Source organism: Lynx canadensis, chromosome A1 (assembly GCF_007474595.2).
Source record: "Lynx canadensis isolate LIC74 chromosome A1, mLynCan4.pri.v2, whole genome shotgun sequence".
NCBI classification, from domain to species: Eukaryota; Metazoa; Chordata; class Mammalia; order Carnivora; family Felidae; genus Lynx; species Lynx canadensis.
In genome coordinates, this window is record NC_044303.2 from 109580311 (window position 1) to 109598444 (window position 18134).

The 18134-nt window shown below is 45.6% G+C and overlaps 1 protein-coding gene across 1 annotated transcript; it reads left to right on the forward strand.

Annotated features, from left to right (window-relative positions):
* The first annotated feature begins 1848 nt into the window (after positions 1-1848).
* Positions 1849-10642, forward strand: IL4 (interleukin 4). The gene is made up of 4 exons (XM_030317874.1): positions 1849-2216; positions 2483-2530; positions 8101-8226; positions 10455-10642. Exons 1-4 carry the CDS (start codon positions 2082-2084, stop codon positions 10545-10547), a joined length of 402 nt encoding a protein of 133 aa, XP_030173734.1. The 5' UTR covers positions 1849-2081; the 3' UTR covers positions 10548-10642.
* The last annotated feature ends 7492 nt before the right edge of the window (positions 10643-18134 follow it).

Genomic DNA, 18134 nt, shown 5'->3' on the forward strand with positions numbered 1-18134 from the left:
AATGAGATGATGGGTGTCAACTAGACTTACTATGGTAATCATTTTGTAATATATATAAGTTAAATCATTATGCTGTACACCTTAGACCTACACAGTGCTATATGTCAGTTATATCGCAATAAAACTTGGGGGGAAAACCTATTCAAAAATTTTAAAACGACAGCAACAAAAAAACTTACCCAGAGAGATCTGGCCTTTGTCCCAGCTCTTGGAAGGTAACTTCTAAGCCCATGGAATAAAGAATTTGTAACCGGTTCCTGGGAAGGAGCCCCTAAATCCTTGGGACTTCCCAAGGTATAAGAGTGTCAGGGCCTTAAGAGTTTATGCTAATTAGGCCACTCAGGGTAGGGACCAGCATCACCTTGAGGCCATAGTGGTATCAGCCAAACCTCCAGGGCGGGGCTGGAGGATGAGGTCAACTGAAGGGGTCAATGATCCAATCAATCACATTTACAGAACAACACCCCAGTTATATTCTGGACAGCATAGTTCAGGTGAACTGCCCTAGTTGGCAGTACTCTGTGCGCTGTCATACATTAAAGTGCTGGGGAGGTGGCATGTTTGGACCCAATGGAGAGGAAACAGAAGAAGCTTCATGTTTGGGAACTTCCTAGAACTCAACCTCTGTGTCTGTTCTTTTGGCTGGGTGTTACTGGTATCCCTTTGCTGTAACACAGCTATCGCCTTCTGTATAGTACCTTCCTGAGTTCTGTGGGTCACTCTAGCAAACTACAGAGCCTGAGAAGGTAGTGGGAACTTTCGAATTTTTAGCCAAACAGCGAAAAGTGAGGGTGGACTGGCGACCCTCTCTGATGGGAGAGCAGCCTTGTGGAGGCTATGCCCTTAACCTGGGAAGCGTAACCCAACTCCGCATAGTTGGTGTCAGAAGTCATTGCATGGAGTTTGGCAAACCCACTGCAGTCCAGTGGAAGGATCCAAAATATGGCCGAAGGACCTTCCTCATACACTTATCTGGATCCTCTCCTTCACAAAGCGCCAGGCCCTGTAATAAGCCCCAAAGCATGGGGACAACTTAGCGGTATTCTTTTCTGTGTGAACTGAGGAAATCAGTAGGGAGAGGAAGGTCAGACAGCAGGGAAAGGCAGTGGACAAGAAAGAGAAGGAAAGCCTCGGGAGGAAAGAGCAGTGGTACACCAGGGCCGAGGAGTCCTGTTCCCTGAGTGAGCAGTGGGGGTGCTTGGACCTCAGCAGGGCCCCGGGGATTAGACTCAGGCAGCAGGGCAGGTTGTGGGGTGTTGACAGACAACCGACTTGTAAACCAGGAAGATTATGGCTCTTTTTCGTAATGAGCTGAGGACATATTTAAGTTCCATTTACAAAGTGGTCATTCCTGAAAACCCGAGATAGACATGTTTTGTGAAGGGGCTCCTTATCGCTAAAGGCCTGTGGACTGGAGGTGATCTGGACTGACCCCCACCTGATGTCACTCATCTTTTGCCAAAGTCCTAAACCTGGAGGAATGGCATGCCCGAGTGCCAAGACAGGAGAGAGTCTTTGCCCATTATGTTCCTTCTACCCAGAGAAAGAACCCCAGATCAGCTTTTCCACAAGAGCAGAGTTTCCAAGATGCCACCCGTACTTGGAAGAAGCCAGGCTGAAATACTATTCAAGTCAAACTTTCTTGATATTACTCTATCTTTCCCCAGGAGGACTGCACTAAAACAAATTCGGACACCTGTGGCCTCTTCCTTCTGTGCAAACAAAAAGCCAGCAGCAACCCCAAGCTGATAAGATTAATCTAAAGAACAAATTATGGTGTAATTTCCTATGCTGATACTTTGTAGTTAATTTTAAAAAAAGGTTTCATTTTCCTATTGGTATGATTTCACAGGAACATTTTACCTGTTTCTGTGAGGTATTTTTTCTCCTGGAAGAGAGGTGCTGATTGGCCCCAAACGAATGACAACCTGGTGTAATGAAAATTTCCAATTTCCCTCATTTTCCCTCAGTTTCAGCAATTTTAAATCTATATATAGAGATATCTTCGTCAGAATTGCATTGTTACTCTCTTTTAGTAAACGGATTTGTCTCAGATTGTCACTGCAAATAGAGATCTATTAATGGATCTCACCTCCCAACTGATTCCAGCTCTGGTCTGCTTACTAGCATTTACCAGCACCTTCGTCCACGGCCAGAACTTCAATAATACATTGAAAGAGATCATCAAAACGTTGAACATCCTCACAGCGAGAAACGTGAGTAAGATATCTGGCACCATCTCTCCAGATGTTCTGGTGATGCCGTGGGTATTTCTTAGACTATGAGAACATCAGGACTTCCAAAGAAGTTGATGGTTGGTGACAGGGAGCTGTGCAGAGATTTCTCTGCAGGAGCTTTTTGGTCCTGAGGGATGGTAGGAAATTTACTTGGTTGGAGGGAGGGAGAGCTGCCCAGCAAGGATCCCTCCATACAGTCGGAAGTGACTCTGTCTCTTGCTCTCTCTCGTTCCCGTCGGGGCCAGGACTCATGCATGGAGCTGACCGTCATGGACGTCTTGGCAGTCCCAAAGGTAAGAGCTACCCCAGGGTCTGCTTTGGCAGATTAGTGACTTGGGAAAGGAAGGCCAAGTGTTTCTTGTTTGAACTTTTAGAAACTTCTTTTACACAGAAAGTGAATGGCCCAAATTAACTATAAGCTGTTAGATGTTTTTAAAGAATGAGAATTCTGATCTTTACTCTCAAACATGTTTTGGTGTTTCTGGTTTCACTTGATTTACAAGATGGGTAATAGGAAGCTTGGATTTTGTCATCTTAAATCAGATCCTGGTCAAGGAAGAGTTCTTTCTTTTCCTCCTACACTGCAGCCTAGTACCTGGAATATAGGAGGCACTCAGTAAAGGCCTGTTGAAGGGGAGAGTTTTTCCGGCCCATACATTTCTGAAAAACCAAATACCCTCACAAAAAGAGATATGGAGATTACAGGTTGAAGGAGCTTTCATTTTGTCTAAGAGACTTCCTATGGCAACAGAGGAGGTATCGCCAGAGGCCCTCCTTTTCCGCAGCCTGGTCACCTAACAGCCCACCGGCTCCCAGGGCGGCTGTCCAGAGACCCTCAGCTGCTCCGTCCTGCCAAGCCCCTTCCAGCCTGGTCCAGAACGGCCCAGCTGCACGGGGACCCACACATCCCTGGCTTTGGCTGCTCGGGCATCTCACCTTTCCGCCTCCTGTGCCGTCTCACCCCCGCCCCTCTATCTTTAGTGGGAGGAGACAGATTTGACAGCTGATAGTGCATTTTCTCTGACAAACATATGACTACAGCCATGTCAATAGCTTTGTGCACATCAGTTCCTGTTTTCATGGAAACACAAGACTGAGAATGAAAAACCCAAAGCTTCAATTTACCAGTGGTCTCCTAACCACTTGCTTTCCACGTGGACCAGAGGGGATCAGTTGGCCAGGAGTGCAGCCATGCAGGCTGGGCATGGCCACACCCCAGCACCTGGGCCAGAGGACAGACCCATCCTTCTGGGTGAGGAAAACTGTTCTTCAGGCTTTGTCTGGACTATCTCATTTCATTAAAGATTAGTCCCGGAGTCTGATACACAATAATATATAATACTATAATCATATATATAATATTGATGCATAATGTATTATTATGGAATAATATATATATAATATATTATGTATACATTATGCAATTTTGTCCTTTAGAATCTCATCCCATTTCAGACTCTGTCCATCAGGAAGGAGGTTGGAAGAACTTGAAGATATTATACATACGTAGAATTCTATAATACATACATAACATCTATTAACATGTTATATATATATAGAAATAGCCAAGAGTCCACTGGGCTGTGCTCTGGGTTCTCCAGATGGCAGTGCACTGCTGAAAGGGCTCCATCCAAGCCAAGGGCTGGGTCCCAAAGTGCTAAGGGTCTGGAAGTGACACAGCCTGTCGTTTTAGCCACAGTTTTGCCATTAACTAGCTACGTGGCCTTTGGCCAGTCTCCGTATCTCTTTGTGCCTCAGTCTCCACACTGGAAGATGTGAAAGTGATTTTGACAGTTGGCTGATATCCAATTCTTGAGTCAGTGGAACGTGTTACTGTAAAATGATGTAACTCTTGGTTAAAGGCAAAAACTGGTTATAAAGGAGCAGTAATTCTAAGGAGGGGCCAGGGGATAGAAATGATCCAACCCTCTGTGACTTCATGCCCAGGGGCAACTCCACTCCAGGCCGTCTCTAGAAGGCCAGGCCTGCCCTCACCCCTGCTGAGGCGCAGGCCAGGACATGCCACTGTCCTGCCGTTCTTGGCCTTCCTCTCCACCAGTTACCACATGCTCCCCTCACCACATGGGTAGACATCTGCTAAAAAAGTCCCTGTTGTCCTGCTTCACTCCTACCTGCCTTCCTCAAACTGCTTCTACCCCTCTGGCATTAACCATCTTCATTGTTCCCTTTTCTTTTCCTCAAAAACACAGCACTGCTTTCTTATCCATTAAGATATTACAGAATAAGGAAAGGCTGCTATTTTCTTTGTGTTGCCAAAGAAGGACATCTTTCCCAAATCCCATGTATTAGTGTCCTTTCTTTGGGGGATCAAGAATTCTATCATCTCCAAGTTGGGTGGGATCCTGCTGTTGGCAGGGGCTGGAAAGAAAGTGCTGATCTACCCAGGTATCTATGAAATTAAGGTGGTCTGAGATAGATCAAAATGGAGAACAAGCAAGCTGGCTGGTCCAAGATGGATTTCTTAGGTGGACCATTAGTTGGAGGTATTTCCTGCTTTCCAAAGAAAGCTCAAGTCCATGATTCCTCAGAGAACTCTTATGCCAGCCCTCGACAACCCACCCCCCTTTTTTAAGTAAAAGTGAAAGACTTTTCACGAGTAGTATTTGGGCAGAAGTGGAGATAATGAGTACAACACAAAGGGGACTAGATTTTTACGGCCCTCAACGAAGCTAGTCAAGGACCACGTTAGAAATCTAACAGTCTCTGCCACAGGAGAAAGCCTGGAAGGTATTCTCCCATTTGCTTCTACTCCCATGAGGGTCAGGCTTGTTTCCAGCAAAGGCCTAGGCCCCCCTGTTGAAGCTCCTTTCCTTGAGCAGTCCTAAACTACAAGGCCCACCAGGCTGTCCGAGCATGCCCCCTGCACTAGGCAGGACACGCTCGGGCAGCAAAAGCTGGAGAAGCAGGGAGCAGCAGCCTGTAGCTGCGATACCAGTGCAACTGAAACTCTGAGGTCTTAACTAAAACTTCCTTTAGAATTAGTGCTTTTGAAGTTTTTCCATGAGATTCAAACTCTTCTCAATTCCTATTGTATCCTAGTGACCTTTAGAACATCCTTTGAAGAATGTGTTCAGAGACAATTATATATAAGGCCATATACTCAAAACTGACAGGGTTTAATTTCTTTTTTTTTTAAGTTTTTTTTTTAATTTTTAAATTTTTTAATGTTTATGTTTGAGAGAGAGCAAGAGAAGAAAGAGCACAAACAGGGGAGGGGCAGAGAGAGAGGGAGACACAGAATCTGAAGCAGGCTCCAGGCTCTGAGCTGTCAGCACAGAGCCTGACGCGGGGCTTGAACTCGCAGATCATGATATCATGACCTGAGCCGAAGTCGGACGTTTAACTGACTGAGTCACCCAGGGGTCCCAAGGGAGCTTAATTTCTAGGCTCTAAGCCAAAGTTTTAGAAAAGTTTTCATTCCGTTTTGAAGAAAAAATAAGCAAAGAGGCTCTTGTCTTCTTGGTCTTCCTGAACCTCATTGTTCTCTCCAGCAGCACAGCTGGGGTCTGCCTTCCCTTTGCCTTCACCACCTCAGCTCACCCACTAAGCCTCCAAAGACAGGGAGATTTATGGGAGGTTTCTGGACTCTCAGAGCCCAGAGATACTGGTACTGCTTTCAAGTTTCCAATTAGAATCAGAGACCAGGAGGGCTCCTGTCTGGTTCGTTAAGTCCGCATCCTCCCAAAGGCCTTGCCCATGGGCCACGAAGGCCCACAGGGCAAAGGGGAAGCTTCTGTAGTCTGGGATTCTAATGCCTCCGTCTGGTCTGGGTCTTCCCGGAAAAAAAACCCTAAATTATGAAATACACTTCTAGAATTTAGCCTAAAGAAATACGAGATGAACATAAAGATTTACACAGATGACTCACTGCCACTTTATTTTACGGAAGCAAAAAACTGCAACGATCGGGTATGAACCAATTACGGTACAAAGATGCCACAGGTTCCCATGCAGCTCTCAACCCCATGGTCTTAAACACTAGTGAATACTTAATGTTTATACTATCTAGTGTGTGAAAAGGCTACAAAACAGTATCAATAGTTGATCTCCATTTTTAAAAAAGTATTTTTAAAGGGGCGCCTGGGTAGCTCAATTGGTTAAGCCTCCATTTCTTGATTTAGGCTCGGGTCATGGTCTCATGCTTTGTGGGTTTGAGCCCTGCATCAGGCTTTGCACTGGCCATGGAGTCTGCTTGGCATTCTGTCTCTCCCTTTCTCTGACCCTTCCGTGCTTACACTCTCCCTCCCTCTCTCCCTGTCTCTCTCAAAATATATAAATAAACTTCAAAAAACATTTAGGGGCGCCTAGGTGATTCAGTTGGTTAAGAGTCCAACTTCAGCTCAGGTCATGATCTCATGGTTTGCAAATTCAAGCCTCACATCTGGTTCTCTGCTGTCAGCGCAAAGGCCACTTCAGATCCTCTGTCTCCCTCTCTCTGCACCGCCCCCTGTCCCCCCCACCCCTGCTGGCTTACATGTGTGCACACACTCTCTCTCTCTCAAAAATAAACATTAAAATAAAATTTTTTTAATAAAAAATAATTTTTTAACTGTAAGGTATTTATCAAAACATCAAAAGTTACCTCTCTCTGGCTGGTGGAGTAATGAGTGAATTTCATCTTTGCTGAATATATATCACCTTTATAGTAGACATATATTACCTTAATAATCAGAAAAAAAAAATGCAGGAACTTAAAAAAAAACTGCCCAGACAGTATTTGTCATATAAATCCCCTGGAGATTTTGTCAGTGGAACTTGTGATCTAGTGCGTCTAGGGGGCGGGCTTGAGATTCTGCATTTCTAACAAGCTCCCAGGCGATGCCCGTGCTATTTCATGGCCCACACTTTGTGTGGCAAGGGACCAACAAAGCATGTTCTCGAAGAGGCTAGAGACAGCTTTATCTGAGCTGGATCAGGTTCAAGCTAAGACCACTCTCCACGCTCTGTGCTTTTTGTTCTTCAGTGCAAAGTGGGAGGACACACTGGGCCTGATTCAGACTGAGTTACGATCCCTCTCCCAGGTTCCCCAAAAGAGCTGTTTCCCCCACTGGACACTCCCTCTTCTAAAGCCCGAATGTCCCCACGAAGAGTCATATAATCAGACACACATCAGGACTACTGCATCCCACCAAGGTTCTCATGCTGCACATCCCAGACCAAAGGCCTCTACAGAAGCTGTGTCCACAGCCCAGCTCAGGGGCACCCTCTCCCAGAAGTTTCCTCTGATCTCACACCTAGCCCCGACCCTGGCACACCCCTCTAGCTGTATGGGCTAATGTCTGATCTCCTCACATGGACCCCAAGCTTTGCACACACTGCCATCTCCTGTGGGGAGGGCCAAGTGGAGAATGCTACCCAAAGCACCAGGCCACAGGATGGGCACTCATTTATTCAACAAGCATGTAGGATCTCTGGGAAACCTGGACTTTAAAATCTTATAGCAACGAGACAGAGCAGAATCTGACTACAAGCTCAAGCAGACACCTACAGAACAGCACGTGTGGTGGAGAGAAACAGACGTGGGCTATAGACAGATGGCTCTACATTCAAATCCCTGCTCTGTCACCTACTTAGCTGAGTGACTTTAATCAGGTACCTTTTCAGCAACACCATCTGAGGGAAAAGAGAAGGTTGCTGCACTTGCAGGTAAGTGGGAGAGGATGTTTACTGTGACCGGCAGCCTTCAGTCACATGGAAGGAATTCTTGAGTACCTGATCCATAGTTGAGCAAACTCACTTTCTCCACTTGTCCTCCTGGAAAGAAGCAATCACAAGGAAAACTCTCTCCCCCATGGTCAAAACGGAGCTAGCGCATGGCTAACTGTGGCATTTTTCTTTCTAGAACACAAGCGACAAGGAAATCTTCTGCAGAGCCACAACCGTGCTCCGGCAGATCTATACACATCACAACTGCTCCACCAAATTCCTCAAAGGACTCGACAGGAACCTCAGCAGCATGGCAAACAGGGTGAGCTGCTTGATGCCCAACAGCTTGGCTCCTGATGGACAGGAACCTCACGTCTAAATGTTCCTCCTTCAGAGTTGTAGTAACCTTGCTTAATCAACCCATTCATTCATTCAGCAAGTATTTGTTGAGGCTCTGTGAGTGCAAGGGGCTGCTCTAGGCACTGGGGAAACAGTGCCTGCTCTCACAGAATGTTCTAGTGAGTGAGTCAGGAAAGCAAACTAACATGTAATACTATGTCCAGTAGTGATATGTGCTATGAAAAAACCTCTAAGAATAAAGAATAGAAGGGTCATGAGAAAGAGGGCTGATTTAACAATTGATGACATCATCTGAACAAATATTTAAATTATGTGAGGGAGCAGGCCACATGACTAACTGGGGAAAGAACATTCCAGGCAGAGGAAATTCTTGTGCAAAGGTCCTGAGGTAGAAATGAGGTTCACATGTTCGAAGATTAGTAGGAAAGCCAGTGTGATTGGATCAGATTGAGCAAGGGGGATTTTAATAGATCACACATGGTCTTTGCATTCTACCCCAAGCATGGGAGGATATATCCACAGGGTTTTGAGCAGAGACTCCAGTCTAATTTATGTGTTTTAAAATGATCACTCTGGTTGTTGTGTGGTGAATAAACTGAATGAGACTAAGCACAGAAGCACGCTGGCCCACCAGGTGGCCATCCCACTAATCCAGGTTGGGGGGAACAGCAGTTTTGCAGGTGAGAGCGATACAGGCTGTGAGCTTTGGAATATAGCTGAAAACAGAGCCAGGAGAACCATCATCACAGGTGAGGGAAAGAGAAGAAGGTGGCCTCTTGGTTCCTGGCCTGAGCCCTTTGGGAGATGGTTGGTGTTGTTTACAGATTTTGAGGACTGGGTGCGGCAGCGATGGGGGCTGAGTGCAGGATCGGGAGTTCAATTTATAAATACTAAGTGTGAGGTGCCTCCTGGATAGCCAAGTGGAGATGTTGAGATTGTTGGACTGAGCCCAGAAGCACTCTCACATACAGAGGTCAGGAAGAAGAGGTCGGCAGGAGAGCTGAGAAGTGGCCAGCGAAGCAAGAGTGAAATCAAAGATTGTGTGGTGTCCCAGACAGCAAGTGAACAGACTCTTTTAATAAGGAAGGAGGCATCAAATGTGTCAAATGTACCAGAAGGTCAAGTCAGATGAAGAGGAGAACGGCCAGTGGATCTGGCCTGACAGAGGACAGGGGGGATGCCGTTATCTATGGAGATTCAGCACTGAAAGCTTGATTAGAGCGGGTTCCACAGAGAATGGTGGTGGGGAGGAGTGGAAAGCAAGGGGAAGTGAGGACAGAAAACTCTTCTGAGGTGTTTTTCTATTAGGCTGCCTAGAAGCAGAACAAGAGCTGAAGGACAGGTGTGGATTCAGGGAAATTCTTTTGAGGTGGGGCATATATGCAGCAGGTTAACACTCCAGAAGTAATGATCCAGGGGAGCGGGGAGAATCGACGGTGTGCAAAAGAGGAAGAGCCAAGAGTAGATGTTATCTAGGGCCAAGTGCAGGAATTGGGGACATTCACCCCCTTACTGCGCCTGCCCCCCTCATTTGTAAGGTAAGGTAATGGAATAGGGTGCTGCCACTACGCTCATTCCCTCTTTTAATCCTCTTAATTATCTCATGGAATAGGCACACTTGTCCCCCTTTTATAAGGGAAAACAGCGACGCTTTTATAAATGCAGTAGTGTGTCCTAAGCAACCTAATTAATAAAGTGGCAGAGCAGAGCTGAGCCCCAAACTGAAGCAGTGGCCTGGGATCCTTTCCACCCGTGGTGCTGCCAAGCTGGAGGGGTGCTGTTCATGGGCAGGAGAGAGAACGGAACGACTCTCTGTCTCAGCAGACCAGCTGGCCATGCGGAAGGCCCAGGATGGCTGCAGGCAGGTCTGAGGCTCCACCTCACGTTAAGCCCCAAAGCAGCATGGAGTGGTGACACTCTCCCCTCACCTCCCGCAGGGTCTGTGGCACCCCTCAGAGGCTGACAGTGAAGGTAACCATTTCTAGGAGTTTATTAGCATGCATAGAAGAGGCCTGGTGGCAGAGAGGGACTGCCAATGAAACTAGACTGGAGGAGTGAGGAGGCCCTAGTCAGAAATAATTGCTTGGGTAGCAAGGGCCACAGCAGGCTTGACTCAGTAGACAGGCAGGAAAGACAGACTCAATTACTTAACTAATGAAATTAGAAGCTAATGAAATGTTTCTTTTGCAGACCTGTTCTGTGAATGAAGTCAAGAAGAGTACACTGAAAGACTTCTTGGAAAGGCTAAAAGCGATCATGCAAAAGAAATACTCAAAGCACTGAAGCTGAATATCTTAATTTATGAGTTTTTTAATTACTTTATTTTAAAAATATTTATATATTTATAATTCATTATAAAATAAAGTATATGTAGAACCCGACAGTACGGTGTCCCTTCAATGGCATCAGCTGTATTTACTTGACAACTTTTGGGGAAACCATTGTAATTTACCAAGAGTCTAAAATTGGTGTGGGTGTAAAAGTGGAAACACTGTTTTCCTCTCCAGATGGGGACTCAATGCACAAAAGGATTAAAGAATAGAAGGCCACACAAGATGTAAATGAGAAGTAAGAGAGCTTGTAGAGTGTGGGTCCCTGAGTCTTACTAACTAGCAACTAATTGTGAATTGAAAGGTGTTAACTGGACGCTTAGAACGTTCGTCTCCCAGGGGCGCCTGGGTGGCGCAGTCGGTTAAGCGTCCGACTTCAGCTCAGGTCACGATCTCGCGGTCCGTGAGTTCGAGCCCCGCGTCGGGCTCTGGGCTGATGGCTCAGAGCCTGGAGCCTGCTTCCGATTCTGTGTCTCCTTCTCTCTCTGCCCCTCCCCCCTTCATGCTCTGTCTCTCTCTGTCTCAAAAATAAATAAACGTTAAAAAAAAAAAAATTTAAAAAAAAAAAAAAAAAAAAAGAACGTTCGCCTCCCAGTGGCACAAGGCTGTCGCCCTGAGTCTATGGGCAGGGGCAGGGATGAAGTCCAGCAGGGATGAAGTCCAGCACAACACGTGGATCTGCAGTGAACGATATCTAAAGCCCTGATAATGTCAATTCCCTTGACGATGTAAGACTTTCAAATCTTAGGACCAACCAATAGACAAAGACAGACAACTTAATTGTAATTATACAACGGGCTGTGAATGCTATCAACCTGACAATGTAAGAGGTACAGCTGAAAATGGTTGAGGTGTAAAAGCAGAAGGAAAGACAGGTGAGGCTCCCCCAGCTTACCGGTAGAAGGGATCAGTTGAACAGCATTGAGGAGGATGGAACAAAAACAAGAGATTTAAGTATTCAAAATTGCAAAGGTAACATAAGATCTAAAAATAATTTACTATAAAAAAATTGGGGGGGGGGGCACCTGGGTGGCTCAGTCGGTTAAGCGTCCAGCTTTGGCTCAGGTCATAATCTCACAGTTTGTGGGTTCGAGCCCCACTTTGCGCTCTGTGCTGACAGCTCAGAGCCTGGAGCCTACTTTGGATTCTGTGTCTCCCTCTCTGCCCCTCCCCTGCTCGCTCTCTCTCTCTCTCTCTCTCAAAAAAATAAACATTTTAAAAAATTTATAAAAAATTTGGAAGGGGCAGTATAAATGGGGTAAACCCTTACTTTTCAAGAGGGAAATCAACACACAATATCTAATGTTGGAAAATTAAAAAAGAGTTGGCAAGAGGGATCATAAGCTGAAGACTGGTGTGGCTGGAGGTGGGAACAGGAGAGGTAACTGTACTACTCTGCTCTCATGCATGTTTGTAAGTTTTTGTAATAAAAAGTGGACAAAAGCCCATAGTGAGTGAACTGAGAAATCTTTGCTAGTAGCCACCATAGAAACTAAAAACTGAAAAAGGAAGGTGGTTTGCTGGCAATGGGACTTGGAGTAAGGATCAGGGAAAGCAAGACACAAGACTGCTGGCTTTCCATGTTAAGGCCGTGGCCATGTGCATACATAAATGATAAAATGGTTTTTTTTATTTTTTAATTTTTTTGATCTTCCCAAACTTACTTACTTATTTTGAGAGAGAGAGAGAGAGAGAGAGAGCGAGAGAGAGAGAGCGAGTGCGAGAGCATGCACACTGAAGAGGCAGAGACAGAGGAGAGGCAGAGAATCCCAAGCAGGCTCTGCACAGTCAGCAGGGAGCCCATTGTGAGGCTTGAACCCACAAACCATGATATCAGGAACTGAGCCAAAGTAGGATGCTTAACCCACTGAGCCACCCAGACACCCCAATAAGTGTTTTTTGAAAATTAAAGAACTAAAAATGACAAAGACAAATGCTGGTGAAGATGCAGAAGAGTCAGAACCCTCATATATTGCCAGTGTGAGTGGGACAAGGTGCAGCCACTTTGGAAAATAGTGTGACAGTTTCTCAAAAGGTTACACGCAGTTCCTATATGCCCCAGCAATTTTAATCCTAGCTATCTGTCTACCAGAGAGAAGTGAAAGCTTATGTCCACACAAAAACCTCTACACCCACGTCCATAACAACATTCTTCACAATAGCAAGAAAACAGAAATAACCCAAATAACACCCGAGGAGAGAACAAAGTGTGGTATACCTATGCAACAAAATATTACTTGGCACTACAAAGAAATGAGGTACCGATACATGCTACAATATGCAAAAAGCTTGCAAACACTAGGCTGAGTCAAAGGAGCCAGACACAAAAGGCTACATAGGTTATGATTCCATTTATATAAAACGTCCAGAAGAGGCAAATCACTAGTGGGGTACCTGGGTAGCTTAGTCGGGTAAGAGGCAAATCCATAGAGGCAGAAAGCAGAAGACTGATTTCCAGGGGCTAGGGGGATGGAAGAAGATGGAGTGAGTGCTAATGGACACAGGCTTCTCTTAGGAGAGATGAAAATGTTCTCGGACAGTGATGACGACAGTTGCATAACTGTGAATACTAAAATACTAAATACTGGGGCGCCTGGGTGACTCAGTCGGTTGGGCGTCCAACTTCAGCTCAGGTCATGATCTCGCGGTCCGTGAGTTCGAGCCCCGCGTCGGGCTCTGTGCTGACAGCTCAGAGCCTGGAGCCTGCTTCAGATTCTGTGTCTCCCTCTCTCTCTCTGACCTTCCCCCATTCATGCCCTGTCTCTCTCTGTCTCAAAAATGAATACACGTTAAAAAAAATTTTTTTTAAATAATAAAAAAATAAAATAAAATTCTAAAAACCACTTAAGTGTATACTTTAAAAAGATGAACTTTATAGTATATGAGTATACATCTAGTATATGAGTATACATCTTAACACAACAGTTACTTTTTAAAACGTTAAAAGGGAAAGGGCGCTTGGGCGGCTCAGTCAGTTGAGCATCTGACTCGATTTTGTCTGAGGTCACGATCTCACGGTTTGCGAGTTCAAGCCCTACATCAGGCTCTGCGCTGACAGTGCAGAACCTGCCTGGGATTTTCTCTCCCCCTCCGTGCTCAGGCTCTCTCTTTCTCTCTCTAAATAGATAAATAAACACCAGAAATAAAAAAAAAAAATTAAAAGGGAAGACAAACAAAAGCAGTGGCAAGTTGTTGAAACTTGCCTTTTGAAGACATGCAAGAAACTGCATCTAGTAGCAGTGAATGAGCACTCTCGTTTCATCCTCGCTTACACGTATGTGACAAAAATTAATACTAGTACTAAAATTATACCCAAACATGTAACATCTTTTTAACCCTTTCAAAATAAGGGAACAAATCAAAAGCTTGAAGTCTCACCCTGACCACAGCCAGTTTCACCCTGCCCACATAAAATACCAGCATGTCAAGGGCAACAAGTAACTAAGAGAGTCATGGAGCCTTCTAAGGCCACACTGAAAACTTTAGTTTCCTTTCTTCTTTGATTGAGACTCATTTGCATTCAATGGTTAATGTGAGCTGTAGTCTGCCACAGGATATGAGTTGTGGGTTGTATTTGTGTATGAGGCCAGGACGGTAAAAGGAAAGGTTGTTGGGAACAAAGACTTAGACGGGGCCATAGGAAGGACAGGCAGACTCCGGGCACGTCTGTCAGAAGCCGAGTTTCAATGGTTAAGAGGCAACTAACATTTTTATTTGCTTCCAGACGGGTGGTTCCGGGCTCTGGACAGAAACGCCCAACAATCACCCCTTGAATTTACCAGGAGGGCAAGAGAACATGAACCGAGGAGGACACACATAAGAAGAAGGAGTTAAGAAATGAGGATGAAGTGAAAGGTGAGATGGCTGTCATTTGAACACATTCATTTAGAAACTTTGCCACAGCCCAGGCTTGAGGGGACGTGCCTGCCTGCGTGGACTGTGCAACACTGACGACAAAGTCTGAACCTCTCCTTGCCAGCAACCACCTCCACCTGTTGCCTACGTATATATTAGATCTCTAACTGACATTAGTAGGTAAGAAATACCTATTGAATAAATGAACGAAAGAAAAGATGTTTCACTCCAATCTATGGTGGAAGGACTTTTATTGACACATCCTTGGACCAGCCACGGTTAGAAATGCACCAGGGGCTTCCTTGTTCCTTACTGGCTTATCCATGCCGGTGAGCCTGCCCTATCCTTCTCCCCCCTCCTCCACAGGTCATCTTGGGGGGGGTGCTCTCAGGGTGCCCAAATCATCTGAGAACAGGGAATTTCAGTGCACAGCGGGCTGCATGGCTTTCCATGGGGTAGGGCTCAATCAGTATGCAACGTTAGCCTCTCCATTCCCGCCAGCTTCCACTGAGAGCAAGGACTTTGTCTGGTCCCAGAGCTGATTTCTTGGTTCAATTTATAAACTCAAGTCGAGAACCAAAATCTAGTTAGCTGTCAGGCCCAGCGTTTCCCGCACTGGGTTTGCCCTGAGCCCCTGGACATCTTCTCCTCAGCTCTCCACAGTGCGGCTCTTGGGATCCATCCTTCCTGTCAACTTCCTCTTAGGTGCACCTTCAGGCTCTCCACCGTCTCCTATTAGCCAGTGTTAAGCCAAACACAATCATTCATTTACTTTTGTGCGTGCTGGCTGCAGGCCTGGGTACCTGCCAGGTGACGTAAGTAAAGAGAACCAGGGAGCTCGCAGAGAAGACAGAGGGCTTGGCTCCTCTGGCTCAGAACCAGGTCAGCCCCCAGGGCCCGGGTGTGTGCACCATCTGCTCTCCCAGCTCCCGTCTATCTAATCCTTCACAGTCTTTCCAGAAGTTGTTCCTCTAAAACACAAATGATATGAGTGACCCACTTTAAATTCCCATGTGGCTTCATATTCCTTACAGAAAACTCCTTCACAATAGGGTCCTGGCCTATCGCTTTCCTTTTCAGGCTCATCTGTCCCCATGCTTTTTGCCTTCTGTATCAAACATCCTACCGGGGCACGTGGCATCCAGACCCATATGTTACTCCTGCTGCCCCGGATGCCTTTCCCTACTTGTTACAACATCTCAAACAGCACTGTCCCTGAGAAGATGCCTTTTCTGACCATTTGGTGCCAGGCACCATCCTGGTTGCCAGGGAAGAACACGGAGCCTGGCAACTCACCAGTCACACCCCGTAACTACAGCCCTCAATGTGCCGCACGCTTGTTCTCATTTCCATGGTCACCTGTCCCTCCGGAGGGAGGCTGTGAGCATCGCAAAGACCTTCTGAGCAGAAGAGCGTAGGCACACAGTAAATAGAGAAGACACCAGTGACGCAGTGGCACAATTCATGATGGAGTAGAAATCAAGGCCAACATAATATTTCTGTAATGACTCTGGTGCTTTTAGGTTGGGTTAGGCAATATCCTCTCACTGAGATTCGTATCAACTCCGAGAAATATTTTATTCAGTTGTAAAGTCCCAGTTAAATTCCTTTGTACCACTGGAGAAATAAAGCCTTTGATTAAAACCTAAAATTTCCCCAGCCCTCTGAAAAGGGGAGGGGGAGGGGAGCAGGTGTGGAAGAATGTGTGATCTGTCATATTCTTTAGTCAGAGCCATAAACGTGTTTGGGTAAGACAAAGTGATGTTCTGATAACGTTGATAAAAGTAACTTGAAGATTGGGTCACAGGAAGCCCAAGATAAATGCTGAGAGGAAACAGGTTCTTTTTGAAGTAGCCTCTTCATAATCATTTTCCCACACATTTGTTCAACTTCCGAAGGAGGACTGAAGACCTGATTTGCTTTGCAAATGAAACAGCCTAAGAATGAGACACTCAGCTCCTGTTGTAACAAATGTGCTCAGAGGCTCCTCCAGCTCAGTGTAGGCTTAGGCTGTGGCTTCCGAACTCTGTGAACTATTCCCGCAGGCACAGGGTAACTATGGTCCCCTAGGCTGGTCCTTGGCTCTATTTTTTGTTTTGTTTTTGTACTTGGTTTTAAAAGAGATTTCTCAAGGTCTTCAAGAGGACAGACAACGTCCTCAGCAGCATCCTGACAACACAGGCAGTAACAGGTTTCGTGAGGGAACGCATTAGTGGGTTAGTGGTATCGCTTGGTCGGAGTATCACGCTCGGAAACTCAACTGGGGAGGATGGGCAGATGCGAAGGCGGCACTATTTATTACCTTGCTTGGGCCATAGCGGGCCTTTAATCTTCTTCTCACATTCTACACAGTGAAGGAGTGGGAGCTAAGTTAGCAGCTGGGAAAAGAGAACAAGACTGAAAGGCCCAGAGGACTCTCCTTTCCTATGTAAAAGCACATCAAGTCCTCTGAGACTGGCTGACAAATCCAAACCTCTCAGCACCTGCCTGCCATGAATTTTCCAAGGCAGCTCAGCACGGTGCCTGGTAATCAATAAGTGTTTGTTAAAAGAACACACGATTAATAATAATCCAAGCAAAGTTTTGTTTTACAGATATATTAAGCTCATTAAAAGTTTTTGAAAGAAATCATGGTATCTTACCACTAAGAAATGTCTCCTTTTACCTTTTAGTGACATACATTTTTCATACATGCTTAAGTTTCTGTTCTCAAATACCTAGTGAAAGGGTAACAAAATTTGGATAAAAATATTTTTGGTGAAAATAAATTTTATCAATTAGAAGAAACATTTTAAAACTTCTCTCCCAGGTTTCTGTTTCAGGATGATTTCTGTTTAAAGGCTCACAACATTAAAAGCTTTGGGTGTGGGGGCGCCTAGGTGGCTCAGTCGGTTAAGCACCCGAGTTTGGCTCAGGTCACGATCTCACAGTTTGTGGGTTCAAGACCAGCACTGGGCTCTCTCTGTGCTGACAGCTCAGAGCCTGGAGCCTGCTTCAGATTCTGTGTCTCCTTCTCTCTCTGCTCTCCCCCCACCATACCCCCCAGCTCGTGTTCTCTCTCTTAAAAATAAACATTTGGGACATGTGGGTGGCTCAGTTGGTTGAGTGTCCAACTTTGGCTCAGGTCATGATCTCACAGTTTGTGGGTTTGAGCCCCACGTCAGGCTCTGTGCTGACAGCTCAGAGCCTGGACACTGCTTAGGATTCTGTGTCTCCCTCTCTCTCTGCCTCTACCCTGCTCACACTCTGTCTCTCTCTTCCAAAAATAAATAAACATTGAAAAAAAATGTTTAAATAAACACTAAAAATTTGTAAATAAATACACATTTAAAAAATTAATAACAAAAAGTTTTGGGTGTGAAGGATGCTTGGGTGGCTCAGTCAGTTAAGCTTCTGACTAGTGATTTCGGCTCAGATCATGATCTCACGATAGAGCCCCACGTTGGGCTCTGATGACAGCACAGAGCCTGCTTGGGATTCTCTCTCTCTTGCTCTCTCGCTCTCTCTCTCTCTCTCTCTGCCCCTACCCCACTCACGCAAATCTTTGTCTCCAAATAAACAAACATTAAAAAAAAATTGGGGTGTGAAATGACACAGGCCTCTCTAAACCATATAAAATTGAGATGCCAAGCATAAAGACCCACAAAGAGAGTTCAGGGGAAAAAGCAGACCGCCACTATCAGTG